Genomic DNA, 13,916 nt, shown 5'->3' on the forward strand with positions numbered 1-13,916 from the left:
CAATTTGATCCACTCCTAGGCATACACCCAAGAGAACTGAAGATGTTTGTTCACACAAAAACTTTTGCATGAACATACTCAGTCGTATTTAAGATGTTATGAACATCTTAAAATAGGCTCAATGCCCACCTACCAGGTTGACAGGTGGATTATTTGGTCATGAAAAGGAGCAAAATACTGATTTCTGCTACAACCATTTTTTTTAAAAAGATTTATTTACGCATACAAGAACTGGGGTACAGTCCAGAGGTGCAGTGGGTGAGACGATTCACCAGAGACAGAGTGGGGGGCAGAACAGGCAGATCTACTGAAACACACCGCTGAGGGGAGCAGCGGGCAAGACGGGAGAGGTCTGCAGTGCCATGTGGGTCACCTCCCTGGCAGGGGATCGAACTCATGCTGCAGTGGCTGGTGATAGCATGATAGCACTGACACTTTAACCCCTGCGCCACCAGGGAGGCCCTGCTACAACAAATCTTAACAACGCTATGCTAATCCACTCACGAAAGGCCATGCATCGTATGATTCCATTAATGAAAAGTCTGGAATGGGCAAATCCAGACAGGAAGTGGAGTAGTTGTCAGGCACTGGGGCAGGAGTGACTAATGGAGACAAGGTTTCTTTCTGGGGGCTGAAGATATTCTGCAATTTGTTGTGGTTGATGTTTGAGTCTGAGTATACTAAAATGCATGAAATTGTGTACTTTAAAAAAGGTGCATCACACAGCATGTTCATTATAGCTCAACAAAGCTGTTATTTTTAAAACCTAATGCCGCCAGGCCCCAGAAGCAGTGCCCAGACATAACGGGAATCTGACCAGGGCCCACTGCATTGCAGTGCAGATTCCCGGTAAATAGTACAGGAGTTACTGCTTTTCTTTTTTTTTTTTTTTTTTTTTTTTTTTTTTAAAGAGGCATGTATTTTTATTTATTTATGATTTATTTATTTGTTTGTTTGTTTTGTTTATACAAGCACTGGGTATAGTCAGAAGTGCGGGAGGGTGAGAGAATTCACCAGAGCCAGAGCGGGGAGCAGAGCAGGCAGAAGGACCGAAGTACACTGCTGAGGGGAGCAGTGGGCGGCAGGAGAGGTCTGCACGCCATGTGGGACCCTCCTCCAGTGGCCAGGGAGCAGCCGGGGATCGAACTGGCGCCGCAGAGGCCGCGAGCAGCTTCGCAACCCAGCCCTCAACCGCTGCGCCACCGGGGAGGCCCGAGTTACTGCTTTTCCAAATGAAAAATAAGGAATTGGCCCCCAGCTTCAACATTAGCAAAACAATGCTGCAAACATTTAGGAGCTAACCAGTCTGTATGGCTGGAGAGCAAACTGGCAGGAGCCAGTAAACTAGGAAAACGTGTGGGCACCGAGCCGCATACTTTCCCTTCCAGGATTATAGCCCAGAAACCCACGCGTGGGTGGGCGGAGAGCTGTTGATGGCAGCATGGCTTGTCTAGCAACAAGCTGGGTAGCAGTCGTCAGCAAAGGAAAAGATGAATAGAATGTGGCATATGCATATAATGGAGTACTATGCAGACAAAATGAATAAATGAGGACTGGCTGAATTAACTCGGACAGCTATGCTGAGCCCAAAAGCAAACCGCAGGAAGGTGCACGGGTGATTCTATTTCTGCACATTTCTTAACTCTTGCAGGGCTTTGCAAGGTGGTGGTGGTGGTGGTGAGGAAGGAGGAAAGTGCCTCTACCTGTACCCATCATGCTAGAGTTCTCCCATGGCAGGGCGCAAATGCAATCTGAAGCCAAATTGTTATGAACATCTTAAAATAGGGTCGATGCCCACCTGCCAGGTTGACAGGAATTCCAGGGTCCCATGCTTGTTTAGCCAGAAAGCAGGGTCTCACCCAGGAAAACGAACAGTTCTGCCAACCCCCACAGCCAGGCAGACCCTGTCCTCCGAGCCTGGGGCTCCTCCCTGTCAGTATGGGAACTGCTGGGCCCATGCAAGCCATGTCCACCTCCGCAGCTGGGTCAGCATGACCTTTTAAAAATGGGCAGATCTGTAGGTGGTTCCCTGTATCAGAGCCACACTTGCCCTGGGGGCCCCACCCTGGCCTCAAAACCCCCTTGTCTGATTATAATTCTCTGGGTGAGAAGAGGCCCTGTTTAGGCCGTTCAAGCCTCGCTGCCTCTGAAAGGCCCTTTCATGGACCATGGTCCTCTTCCTCACAGAAGGCAGACGAAATAAGGGCCCTGGTTAGATTCTGGGTGGTGTGGCCCTGAGAGTGTGTCCCTGGCAAGGACCCCAGAAGAGAGCCAGCTAGGGACAAGCCATGGTGAATGCTAAGGGCAGAGCTAGATAGAGCAAAGCCTTGGGTCAGTACCCTTGCTCTTTCTCGTTTTATTGAGAACCAGCAGAGGGTACTATAACCACAGCATGATGCTTTGCCTCATTTACACTGAGAAGCGATGGCGCATCCATCTCCTCATAGAGATACAACAGAAAGGAAAAATTTGCTCCTTGTGAGAACGCTGAGGCTCTACTCTTTTTTTTTTTTAAAGAGGCACGTATTTTATTTATTTGTTTGTTTGTTTATACAAGCACTGGGTACAGTCAGAAGCGCAGGAGGGTGAGAGGATTCACCAGAGTCTGAGGCTCTACTCTTAACTCGCCTGCATAGCATCAGCGTGGCTGCAGTCACCTCTGGCACAGCACCTCCTTAGGACTTTATCTCGTCTCTTTTAACTACTTTCCTCCATCCCGCCCCACCTTTCTGTGGGACCCCCTTCCCTGGTTAACCACAAGTCTGATCTGAGCTTGGATCGCTTGTGTTTAAGATTTACCTCTGCACACAAGAACTGGAGTGTAGGCCAGAGGTGCGGGGGGTGAGAGGATTCAGCAGAGTGAGGAGCAGAGCAGGTGGAGCTACTGAAAACACTGTCTGGCTCTGAAACCGGACAATTAGATGGTTTCTGTATCTCAGCTGTTGTGAACAATGCGGTGAGGGACATGGGGGTGCAGATAGCTTTTTCCAGCTACTGTTATTTCCTTGGGATATATTCCCGGAAGTGGAATTGTTGGATACTGTAGTAGCTCTGTTTCTCCTTTTTTGAGACTCCTCCATACTGTTTTCACAGTGGCTCTACCAGCTAGATTCCCACCAGCAAATGCATGAGGGTTCCCCTTTCTCCACATGGCACCCTCTTTTATAAACTTCTTCCTAGGTGACACCTGCCCCAGTTCCCCTTTTCCAGGCCAGAAATTGACCCCAAATCCAGCTATTCAGGGTATGATGGGGGAGAAGCAGTAGCATGCTGGTAATAGACTCACTACCCTCAGGGGCAGTGCTAGGCCTAGTGAGCCTCCCGCTGATGCTCTGCAGTCACTTCTGTTATAATCTCCATTTTATACCTAGAACTAAAGGAACTGGAGGCACCGTGCCGTGCTGTCCTGTACAACTCCCTCCCTCCAGCCACCTGGGCTCTGGCCTTCAACAAGCAGCAGTTACTGTGCAGAAGGGACCAGAGGGGCCACTGCTGGAGAGGGTCTGTGAGCCTGGGTGGCCAGAACAGAGCAAGGGGGAGCAAAAGGCCACGGGGGCTATGCCAGAGCGGGTCCCTTGCCTGCAAATGTCACACCTGCAAAGGGCACTGAGGCAGCTCACCCAGGATGGTGAGGAGAGGCAGAGAGGGTACTCCAGACAGAGAAACCAGCACGGACAAAGGCCTGGAAGCAGGACAGGAACAATGCCTAGTACCCTGCTGTGGGGGCCCAGTGACTGGGTGAGGGGTCACTCGATGAATGTGGGCCATGCAGTGTGCTGAGGATGTGGGGATCCCAGAAAACTCTCCTTCCCAAAGCAGGGGTAGGGAGACACTCCTACTGTGCAGGACCCACGGTCACTCCCTTTGCAAACTGCCAAAGGGGAACAGGCCAAGAGCAAGTCGAAGCGACAAAAAACAATAAATAGCAAAATGGTTGGCAAGCGTATGAAAGCTTTATTAAGGAAATGAAATAAAAAAATTTACCATCTCTGGGTGGGAGCTTTAAGATAACACGCCCTTAGCCAAACTTGTTTTTAAAAGTCAAGTTTGAGGTTCTGACTTCAAATTTTGAAGTTTGACTGACATACAATCTTATTACTAACACCACAGTCAAGATGTAGAATGTTTTTAACCCCAGAAAGTTCCCCCAGCCCACCGTGGATTTGTTTTCTATACTAGACTCTCTCATAATGGCAACAACCACACAGTACGTGGCCTTTGGAATCTAGCTGCTCTCACATCACATAAGTGCATTAGTCATCCACGTGGCTGTGTGCGTCAGTAGTTTTGTTCGTCACTTCACTTGTTATCAAATTGCGTTTTCAATAATTGTAAGCAACTGCTTAAAAATCAGGGCTTTAGGTGGCACAGGGGTTAAAGACAGTGCTATGAAGCTATCACCAGCTACTGTAGCAAGAGTTCGATCCTTGGCCAGCCAGGGAGCAACCCACATGGCGCAGCAGGCATCTCCTGCCTCAGCCCGCTGCTCCCCTCAGCAGTGCATTTCAGTAAATCTGCCTGTTCTGCTCCCCACTCTCTGGTGAGTCCTCCAACCCCCACACCTCTAGCCTACATCCCAGGGCTTTGTGTGGACCTATGTCTTCATTTCTCTCCCAACACAACTTTTGTCAATACATATTTTCTAGTGTTTCTATCATGAACTTGTATAAATTGTTACAAAAATAATGCAAAGTCAACCAACAATGATACCACTTTCTCCTCCCAAACCAACAAGGATTTTCTAAGTAGTCAGCTTTGTGAGGACGTGTGTCAACCAGTCTTTTTGGAGGGCAGTTTGGCGAAATGATGCAAGAAGTTTGACATGTGTCTCTGGATGGTAAATTCACTTCTAGGAAAGTATCATTTGTTCAAAAGTTTATGGAGTTACCCAGGGCCAGGCAGTAAGCTGGGTCAGGAACCTGGTGGTGGATAAGAAAGATGTGGTCTGCACCCCCAGAGCACTCTCAAAAGAGGCAGGACAGTTGTCCTGTCATGAGAAGGTCTACAACTGAAGAGGTGTTGTCCTGGCTTCTCACACCAGCCCTATGGGGACCAGCTGTGTGACCTTGAGCAATTCCCTTCACTTCCCTGATCCTCAGGTGAAGACAGCTGTTCTGCAGCTAAGACTAAGGAGCTAATGAAGAGGGAGGGAGAGAGCTTGAAAGTCCAACTTCTCTTCCATGTGGGAAGAACTGTTACTGCCCACAAGGCCTTCCTCAAAGCTCCAGTGATGTTGCACTTACTAAATTTATTAAACAGATGAATTTTATGTGTCTCAATAAACCTACTTTAAAAAATCTCTAGCGAGGAACCAACTCTGCTAAAAATGCTTTTCTGTTGGGGAGATAAGTTTTGTGAAAATGAGACCTCCAGGAACAAGGAAAAGTCCGCTTTCTAGGGGGATGGGGTGGGGGAAGGTCTGTGGTAAACCTCACAAGTGGGCATGTGACTAGAAGTCCAGTAGATGAAGAAACCACTTGTTTCTCACCACACTGACCACCCACCTTAGGCACAGTAGTGCCAGGGAATCCGAGAATTAGGATGAATGGGGTTGTCCAGGGAAAGTCCTGCAAGGATAAAAAGCTCTTCTAAGCCCTGCCGGCTCCCTCTGAACCCGGTTCTCTCTACCCTCGCCCTGTCTGTGGGTTATAATTCCAGATACCTGAAGCCAGATGTGGACAAGAAATCCAAACATAAGACGGCGGTAAAGAAAAAGACCCTGAACCCAGAGTTCAATGAGGTAGGAGGGGGCTGGTGAAGATACTGGGAAGCTGCTCAGTCTCCCCCCAAACCCTGGAGTGTTGACAGAAGGTGGGCAGGGGTTGACAGGACAGCCCCTCGATGGAGGGGAGGGGTAGGAAAGGCCTGGCTGAACTAGGTCAAGGGGGTGGGATGGGGGAAGAAGAGAGGCCTGGGAAGCACTTCAGAGGATCTGAGTGAAAGAATGGTGGCCATGTTTGATGCGGAGGTGTGAGGAGAGCGAGATGGTGGGAGGACTGGAGCTGCTCCAGGCTGCAGGTGCAGAGCCAGATCCTTGGGCACCAGAGTGGGTGCCGGTGGAGAGGACCTCCAAGGAGAGGAGCCAAGAAGCCTCAGGCAGAATCTGAGCCATTAAAGGTGGCAGAAGAGATACTGCCAGAGAGTGAGGGAGACGGCAGATGTTAGAACACCCTGGAAGCTGTTGAGATAGATTTCCACAAAAGGAGTGGTCAGCAGGGCCAGACCCAGGAGAGAGCAAGCACACTAAGGCCACCAAGTGTCTGTTGATTTGAAATAAAGAGCTTCTCTGGCATCTTGAGACACTAGCTTCAGTGGCAGAGAGGCGTGGACCCCAGCCCGGCTGTCAGAAATAGATGAGACTCCACCATCATCCACCACCGTGCCCTGACCACCCTCCCACTCACTCATCCTTCCTGAGTCATGCCCTCGCCACACCCGAGCCCTTCTAGTCATGTGGCATTGACCCTGATTATCCCTTCTGGCCACCAGGAGTTCTGTTACGAGATTAAGCATGGGGACCTAGCCAAGAAGACTCTGGAGGTCACCGTTTGGGATTATGACATTGGAAAATCCAACGATTTCATTGGTAAGAGGACATGATGAGAATACCATTTAACCACGTGCGTTCAGCCAAGGGAAGTGGACTTGAATCAGGCCATAGCCTCTCCTGCAAAGCCTTTGGGGGAAAACTGGGTTCAGAAACCACCTACCGCAAGATGTGAGGGTCCTCACACGTTGTGCAGCCTGTACCTATGTGACAGAGGCAGAGACAGACCTAGAGAACTAAGGAGGCCTGGGAGGGTCTTACCTTGGGATGGACTGAGGCCTTGTGGCTCTGAATTCCAGGTGGGCTTGGTGGCTGTGCGCAGAGGGGCTAGCCCTTTCTTCCCCCATCTCTTCCCCTTAACACTTAACACTGAGCTCCACCCCCAGCAGTGCTCTGGTCCTGGATAAAGGGCAGGACCAGGGCCCTGATCTGTGAAAGCCTAGAGTATGGCTTGGCGAGCAGGCCACTGTCCACCCTCAGAAGCCAGTGGGCAGGGCAGAGTCAGGCCTTGAAGCACAGAATTACAAGGTGCAGCAGGAGGTTGCTGTGTCCCTGACTGCCCCCCGTGCCCCTCTTGCAGGTGGTGTGGTTCTGGGCATCAATGCCAAGGGCGAGCGTCTGAAGCACTGGTTTGACTGCCTGAAGAACAAGGACAAGCGGATTGAGCGCTGGCACACTCTCACCAACGAACTCCCTGGGGCCGTGCTCAGCGACTGACAGGCCCCCTCCACCACCACAACCGGCCCGGTGTGGGCCTGGCCCTGGGCTTCCTCAACTGCCACCAATGGCCTCAGCTCCCACGTTGGGGAGGATCCAGGACATCTACTTGGACATAGAGCCACTGCAGCCCTTGTTTGGTGGCCATGGAGGGCCCAGCCACAAAGTGACACTGAACTGCGTGGACAGGATTGTGGCCTCACCACCTACCTGGAGGAAGGGCCTAAGGCCATCCAGGGGGGCAAGAACCCTACTAGGTGTTGGCAGTCACAGGGGACCTCAGGCTGAAAGGAGTGCAGGGGTGCCAAGGCAGTAAGAATATGACTGGTAGGGGGAGATTAAGGGCAACAGAAGGACAGGACTCTGAAGAACATTTATTCCCAAAAGGAAACCCTGATTTACCCCTTCATCTTTGGTATTAATGGGCAGGTAGGGAAAAGGTGACGTTAGAGGCAGGACCGATTCCACAGTCCCCTGGGACGGAAAGATACCCAGGGCCTGCTGTCAGGGAGATCCCCATTTAGCTAGAAATAAAATATCGCAATTTGGGGGGGGGGGGGAGGAATGCCATGGCCAGCCTGGCCTACCTATAGGTGCTGTGGATTCTGCTGACTGCTAGGAGGGCAGGGAAGGCTTCCTGGAGGAGATAATGTTTCCGCAGGACCTTGAAGGGTGAGTGAAGTTTCTATGCAAACAAGGGGAAAACAGTGTAGGGAATCAGTTACAGGACCTAAAGGGGGAAAAGGTGATCATGTCAGGGACCCTTTGAGACCCAGGGTCCAAAGGGGTAGGTACAAGAAGCTCAGAAGCCAGATTTGTTACAACAGGAGGGGGGCCCAGTGGCACTGGCACCCGGCCTTGCCTAGACCCCACCCCTGGCTGTCAGAGCAGCTGAGCTTATGGTGGGGCCATAGGGTATGTGAAGTGTGATGGAGAAACTAATGTTGGTACCGAGTCAAGTTTGGTCCTGGTCCTAGCTGCCCCACCTTTGAGCTCTCGTCCCGAAGAGGCTGGAGAATGGATTCTGCCTCCTTCCCAGCGAAAGCATCAGGTCAGCTGTAATAGAGAAAAGGGTCCCTTATACATGGAAGCAAACAGTTCTCCTTGTCCTTCCTGACCTCTCTCCCGCCCTCCCCCTGCCTGGGCCCATCTGAGTTCAGGGCTAGGTATTAGGGGGACTCAGGTGGTTGCCCATGGTTACTGGACCACCGATGGCTTTTCAGGAGTACTTGGCAGCAGTCCGGGACCTTACTTCTGGGGAGGTATGTGAGCCTAGCTGAACCTCAGGTCAGTCTCTGGGAAAGGGTTAAGGACTTCAGAATCCTCGGACCAAGCATAAAGCCCCACACTTCAACTGCCGACCAAGCGGCCTTCGGGAAGGCTGAGTGAACACATGCAGAACCTAGGAATTTCTGTGTTGACCCCAACACTTCACTGATGGAAAACAGAGCTCCAGAGAGGTAAAGTGACCTGCCCAAGGCCTTCCAGCCCTACTACAGTTGAGACAGACAAAGCTCCATGGCCCCTGCCCACCCCCAGCCCAGAGCTCTAGACACCTCACTTCCAGGGAAGTAGGGTGCTAAGCTCATACATCAGACATGTGAGGTCCTGTTAGCTGTTTGGGGGTCACCCCTGTGTGGTTCCTACCCAAGCCAATGCTAGTAATAGTAGATGCACGGGGGAAAAGTTGGACCTTCTGCTGCAAACACAAAGCACAGCACCATCTGAGGCCTGGGGTGATGACGCAAATCCCACCAAGTGCCCATCAGCCCTTTCCCAGTTTGCAGGAAAAACAAGACTCTAGCCCCCCACAATACCTGGTGACTTTCAGTGGTCATGGAGCCTTGGTTTTTCTCTTTAAGCCTTTGCAATTACATGTGGTGGCAATGAATCTTCACAACACTGTGAAGTGCGTTTGTCATCCCTATTTACAGATGAAGAAACTAAGATTGAAGCTGGAAGAGGTAAACCAAGACTCAAGCCCATGTCCTCTTAACTGCCACATCCACTGGTTGTCTAGGGGCTGAAACTTGCCCTCCCCCTCCCTCCAGCTAGGGGCTGAGCAGAGATACTCACGAGAGCTTGGTAAGCTTTGGTGCATGATGGAAGTGGGGTGGGTCTCTTCACTATCCTGCTGCCTCATCCTCTAGATGGCTTTGAAATCATTCATGCCACTTAGGACTCACCCAGAGGTGCGTGTGGCTCAGGCCTTGCCTTGATGGAGCTGGAATGGGAGAGCTTGTACAGACTTCAAGTGAAAAGAGGGAATATTTTTGCAGGACCTTGTGTCTGGGTGAGCTCTTGGTATCTTAGATTTGCCTTTTAGAGGCCATCTTTTGGAGAGGAGCCTCCATTCTATGAAGACATGGACATATTCCTGTGGCAAAGCTAGAAAGGGATGTGTGCCTCCCCCTGTACAACTTCCTTATTAGAGAAACTGAGCCCCAGCAAGTGATGGGGCCTATACAGGCCCAGCTGAGACAACCCAGGTTTCCTGGTACTTCCCTGGCACCCATTACAAGGTGCTCTACTGCCCAAGGCTGTGCAAGGTAGACTTGGTCCTAAAAGGTGGCCCAACCCAATCCCAAGGACAGAACGGGGAGAGGGTCTTTTAGACAGCCAGTCCACCCAACTGGAGGTTGTGCACACACAGCCCCAGGATAACAACCTTCACCAGGACCCTGGCACTGTTCCGTACACCTTGCAGATTGTCTCTGTTAAAAAAAAAAAAAAGCTCTTTGATATCAGCTCTGCCTTTGACCCCAAACTGGCATCTTTTTTTGCTGACCCATCAATCCCACAAAGATGGGAAATTGGACACCAAGAAGTTATTCCAAAGTCCGGTGCCAGAAACCAGGGGGTCATCCAATGCGCTGCATCCACCTTTCACCCTGCCCATCGCCACTAACTAGCCAACCCTGACGGGCCCGTCTTCCAAACCTGAAAGCGGTCACCTCCTGTCCTCTAGTGGCGAGAGCGAGGAACTGCACCTCCCGGCCCGTGCATGCCCCGCCCTTTGTTCCTTCTCAAACCGAGAGAACCTCCCAATGCATGGACTCTGGCTGTCGTTGACGCAGACTCGTGCACTGCTTAACACCGTTTTGCTACCATGTGATGGCTGCAGAAACTGTCCTTAAACTGCAGCTCCACATACAATTTTTGTACCCGAAAGTGTCATTTTTAAGTCTTACTTGTTAATATTTATAATGACATAATCCAAAGTAAATGCGTTCGTTGCGTTCATACTGGCTTGGGAGGCTTATTTTAACAAATTTGAGTGGGTGGATAGAAGAGAATGGCCACTAGGGCCTAGCACATTCTCTTATTTACTCTTTACTAAGAATCCATTTGAGGCAGGTTCCCCATTCTGGATGGTAAGACTGAAGCTAAGAGGCGTTATTTGTGCAGAATCACAAATACCTGTGACAAATAGGATTCAACTTACAGCGCTCCAAGATATTCTACACCAGGTTCAGCATGCACCCCTGCTATCCCCCACTCCTCCAAACTGTGGAGTATTAATACCAGGTAGACAGTATTAATACCTGGTATTAATACTAGGCCCCCTGGGGCGAATTCCTCCAACAAGACAAACAGTATGTTCAAAGATAACAAGGAGTAAAAAGGGCATAAGGGTATCAGGTAAGTGGGAGACTGTGCTTACATAGGAAGGCTGAGGGGGCTTCCAGAGTGGGTCTGGCACAGGTAAGGAAGAGATCTGTGGGGATATCTGGGGAAGTGTTGCAGGTAAAGGAAACCGTGCTCCCAGAGGACCATGGGGGCAGGCTTGGCACAACTGAGGAATAGGAGTCAATGCAGCCATAGCAGGGTAGGACAAGGGAAGGGCAGTAGATGAAGGATTGGAAGAACAGAACATGTGGGGGATTACAGCTTTCACTCTGAGATGGGAGCAGACTTCAGTTCTAACAGGCAGAGAACAAACATGCAGCCCTGGGCAGACCAAGCCCAGTTTGGAGGCCCCTCTGGTGATAGTGTGCCAATGGGTTCAGGACTCATGGCACAAATGGTATCCAGTATCCAAAATAGTGGCTGGACACTAACAATGGTCTACTGTGGCATGACTCTCTGGTTAAGGTCTGGCTTCCAGCCTTCCTTAACAATTGCCTTTGTGCTGGCCTAATTTTCCAAGTCTCCTGCCCCTACTATCTAAACTACCGATGCCCTTCCCGTACATTCCTCTTCTGCTTACATTCACGAAAGTCAGATTTTATTTCTTGACAAAGACCCCACCTGCCTGCTGTTTTGGTGCTATCTGATCATCTAGGTTTTCAACTTGTGTCTGCTATTTGTGAGAGCTATTCTGAAAACCTTAGTCACCTTTCTTTTCTTCACGGCACTTTATCATCAAAATCACCTTGTGTATTTGCTTATTCCTTTCTCCCCTCACTAACCTTCAGGAAGAGTAGAGGCCACATCTTATTTACCCCAGTAACCCGGGCCTAAACCTGAATAGAGTAAACCTGTGCTTACACTGTGTTAATGAATGGATGAAATCTGCCAACATGGGCATTGTTTGAAAGGAACCAAATCTGTGTGCCTGGAGCATATAATGATGCTGTGCACACTCATCCAAACCCAGATGACTGTGCACAAGACTCCTACATGCCAGAAAACTGATAGGGGACAGATGAGAAAGGCCCCCATACCCCCGACCCCAGGTACCATAGGGTTATCCTGCGTAAAGAAAGGAAGAAATGGGCCTCCCTGGTGGCAACCTATGGTGAATCCTCTCATCCCCCCCTACCTCTGGCCTGTACCCCAGTTCATGTATGCATAAATCAATCTTTAAAAAAAGAAAGAACGGGGAGGGGTCAGGAGACAAACAGAAGGCAGGCTGAGAGAGGCTGAGAGAGACTGAGGAGAGGAATGAGGCCAGGGAAGAGACTGAAAGGCAATTAGGATGTCAGGAAGGCCAGTCACACACTGCTGCACAGAGCCCCAGCTAAAGTGGTAGCCCAGGATGACCAACCCAACACATCCACCACAAAGCAATGCACACAAGGGTAAAAAGAGATAATTTGGGCCTCTCTGGCGGTACAGGGGTTAAAGTCAGCACTATCAAGTTAACACCAGCCACTGAGGCCTGAGTTTGATCCCTGACCAGGGAGCTGACCATATGGCGCAACAGAACTCTCCTGTCTCACCCTCTGCTCCCCTCAGCAGTGTATTTCAGTAGGACCACCTATTCTGCTTCCCATTCTGTCTCTGGTGAGTCTTCTCACCCCCTGCACCTCTGGCCTAGACCCCAGTTCTTGTTTGCATAAATTGAAAAAAAAAAAAAAAAAGACAGACTGCTTTAAGTGCTGTATTCATCTAATTCTCATTAATTGGGATACCGGTTTACGTACCCATTTGACAGATGGAAAAACGGAGGACTATGTTCAAGGGTAATTAAGGGGCAGCGATGGGATTTGAACCCTAGTATTAATAGCTACAGAACTCCTTCCTTTTCACTGCTATGCCATTATAGTGGAAGCAGATGGTATTCCAGGCCTAATGGAAGACTCCAGATCCCTTGAAGGTTCAGTCCCATTCACCCCCAAGAACCCAGAACTAGCAGGATACCACTCTACCAGGAAAGATTTTCCAGGGCTCTCCTTTAGGGCCCCTGCTCTCATGTCTTCAACGAATATAGTGCTCATCTTTCCCCAACAGGCTTCCACCTGAAACACCACCAATACCCTGTGTCCCCTGGCCACAGACAACTTACCTGGAGATGTGGAACTGGGGCAAACTTTTATGGCTTCCCAGAACTAACTGAAACAATAAACTACATTATGGGAAAGACAAAAACAAATGAGATGCCAAGGTTTGTGTGTTTGGATTTTCCTGTCTACCACCATGTAAACCACACCCTCCCTGCCCCTCCTAGCACACTCACTTTCTCAGCTTATTCCCAAGCACATAAATGATCCAAAGTGGTAGCCTTGTAGCTAGGTGCTCCACCACTACCTAAGAACATTTTCTGACTCTTAGTTTAGCTTAGTTCATCTCTCAGGAGATGAATCAGTTCAGGTTGTAACTCTACACCTTGGGTCAAAAGCAAGGGTTCAGATGACATAGTAAAACCACAGCTTCGGGCAAGGCATACCGGGCCAACCATGTCTTTTACAAACCACCCTTTTCCATTGCTGACACCGCTGAGGTCACATGCATGAAGCCACTACACCAAGATGTGCCACCACCAAGATATGCTGTCACCTCCTACCTGCTGGCTGCCCTCAGGGGTGATGCCTCTTCTCAAGGCCAAGGACATCAAGATCCTAGACAGCATGGGCATCGTGGCTGATGACAAGTGGTTTAACAAGATTATCAGTGAGATTCTGAAAAAATACTTATTTGCTAGACGAGGGGTATTACAATGACAACAAAATTACATATGTGGGTCATCTGAGGGACAACCCCCATTGATCCTCATGGGTCTCTCGGTCTTGTTTCTTTATAGGCTGAGTAATTTTGGATTATATTTGGATTGTTATGAATGATGGCATTTGATGAGATGCCATATTTTGCTAAGTTCCTCTGAAGGTTGTAAAATTTTATCAGGCACTTGGGCCTCCCTGGTGGCACAGGGGTTCAAGTCTCAGCATTATCAAGCGATCACCAGCCACTGCAGCATGAGTATGACCTC

General features: G+C 49.8%; 1 protein-coding gene across 1 annotated transcript in view; it reads left to right on the top strand.

Annotated features, from left to right (window-relative positions):
• Positions 1-13,089, top strand: part of DOC2B (double C2 domain beta) — a 29,660-nt gene extending 16,571 nt beyond the window's left edge. The window contains 3 exon segments of the mRNA XM_037494357.2: positions 5,659-5,740; positions 6,490-6,586; positions 7,128-13,089. Coding sequence (XP_037350254.1) covers positions 5,659-5,740; positions 6,490-6,586; positions 7,128-7,264 — 316 coding nt within the window. The 3' untranslated portion in view covers positions 7,265-13,089.
• Positions 13,090-13,916: the final 827 nt, after the last annotated feature.

This window comes from Talpa occidentalis, unplaced genomic scaffold (genome assembly GCF_014898055.3).
Source record: "Talpa occidentalis isolate TD23 unplaced genomic scaffold, MPIMG_talOcc4v2.1 talOcc4.7, whole genome shotgun sequence".
Lineage (NCBI taxonomy): Eukaryota > Metazoa > Chordata > Mammalia > Eulipotyphla > Talpidae > Talpa > Talpa occidentalis.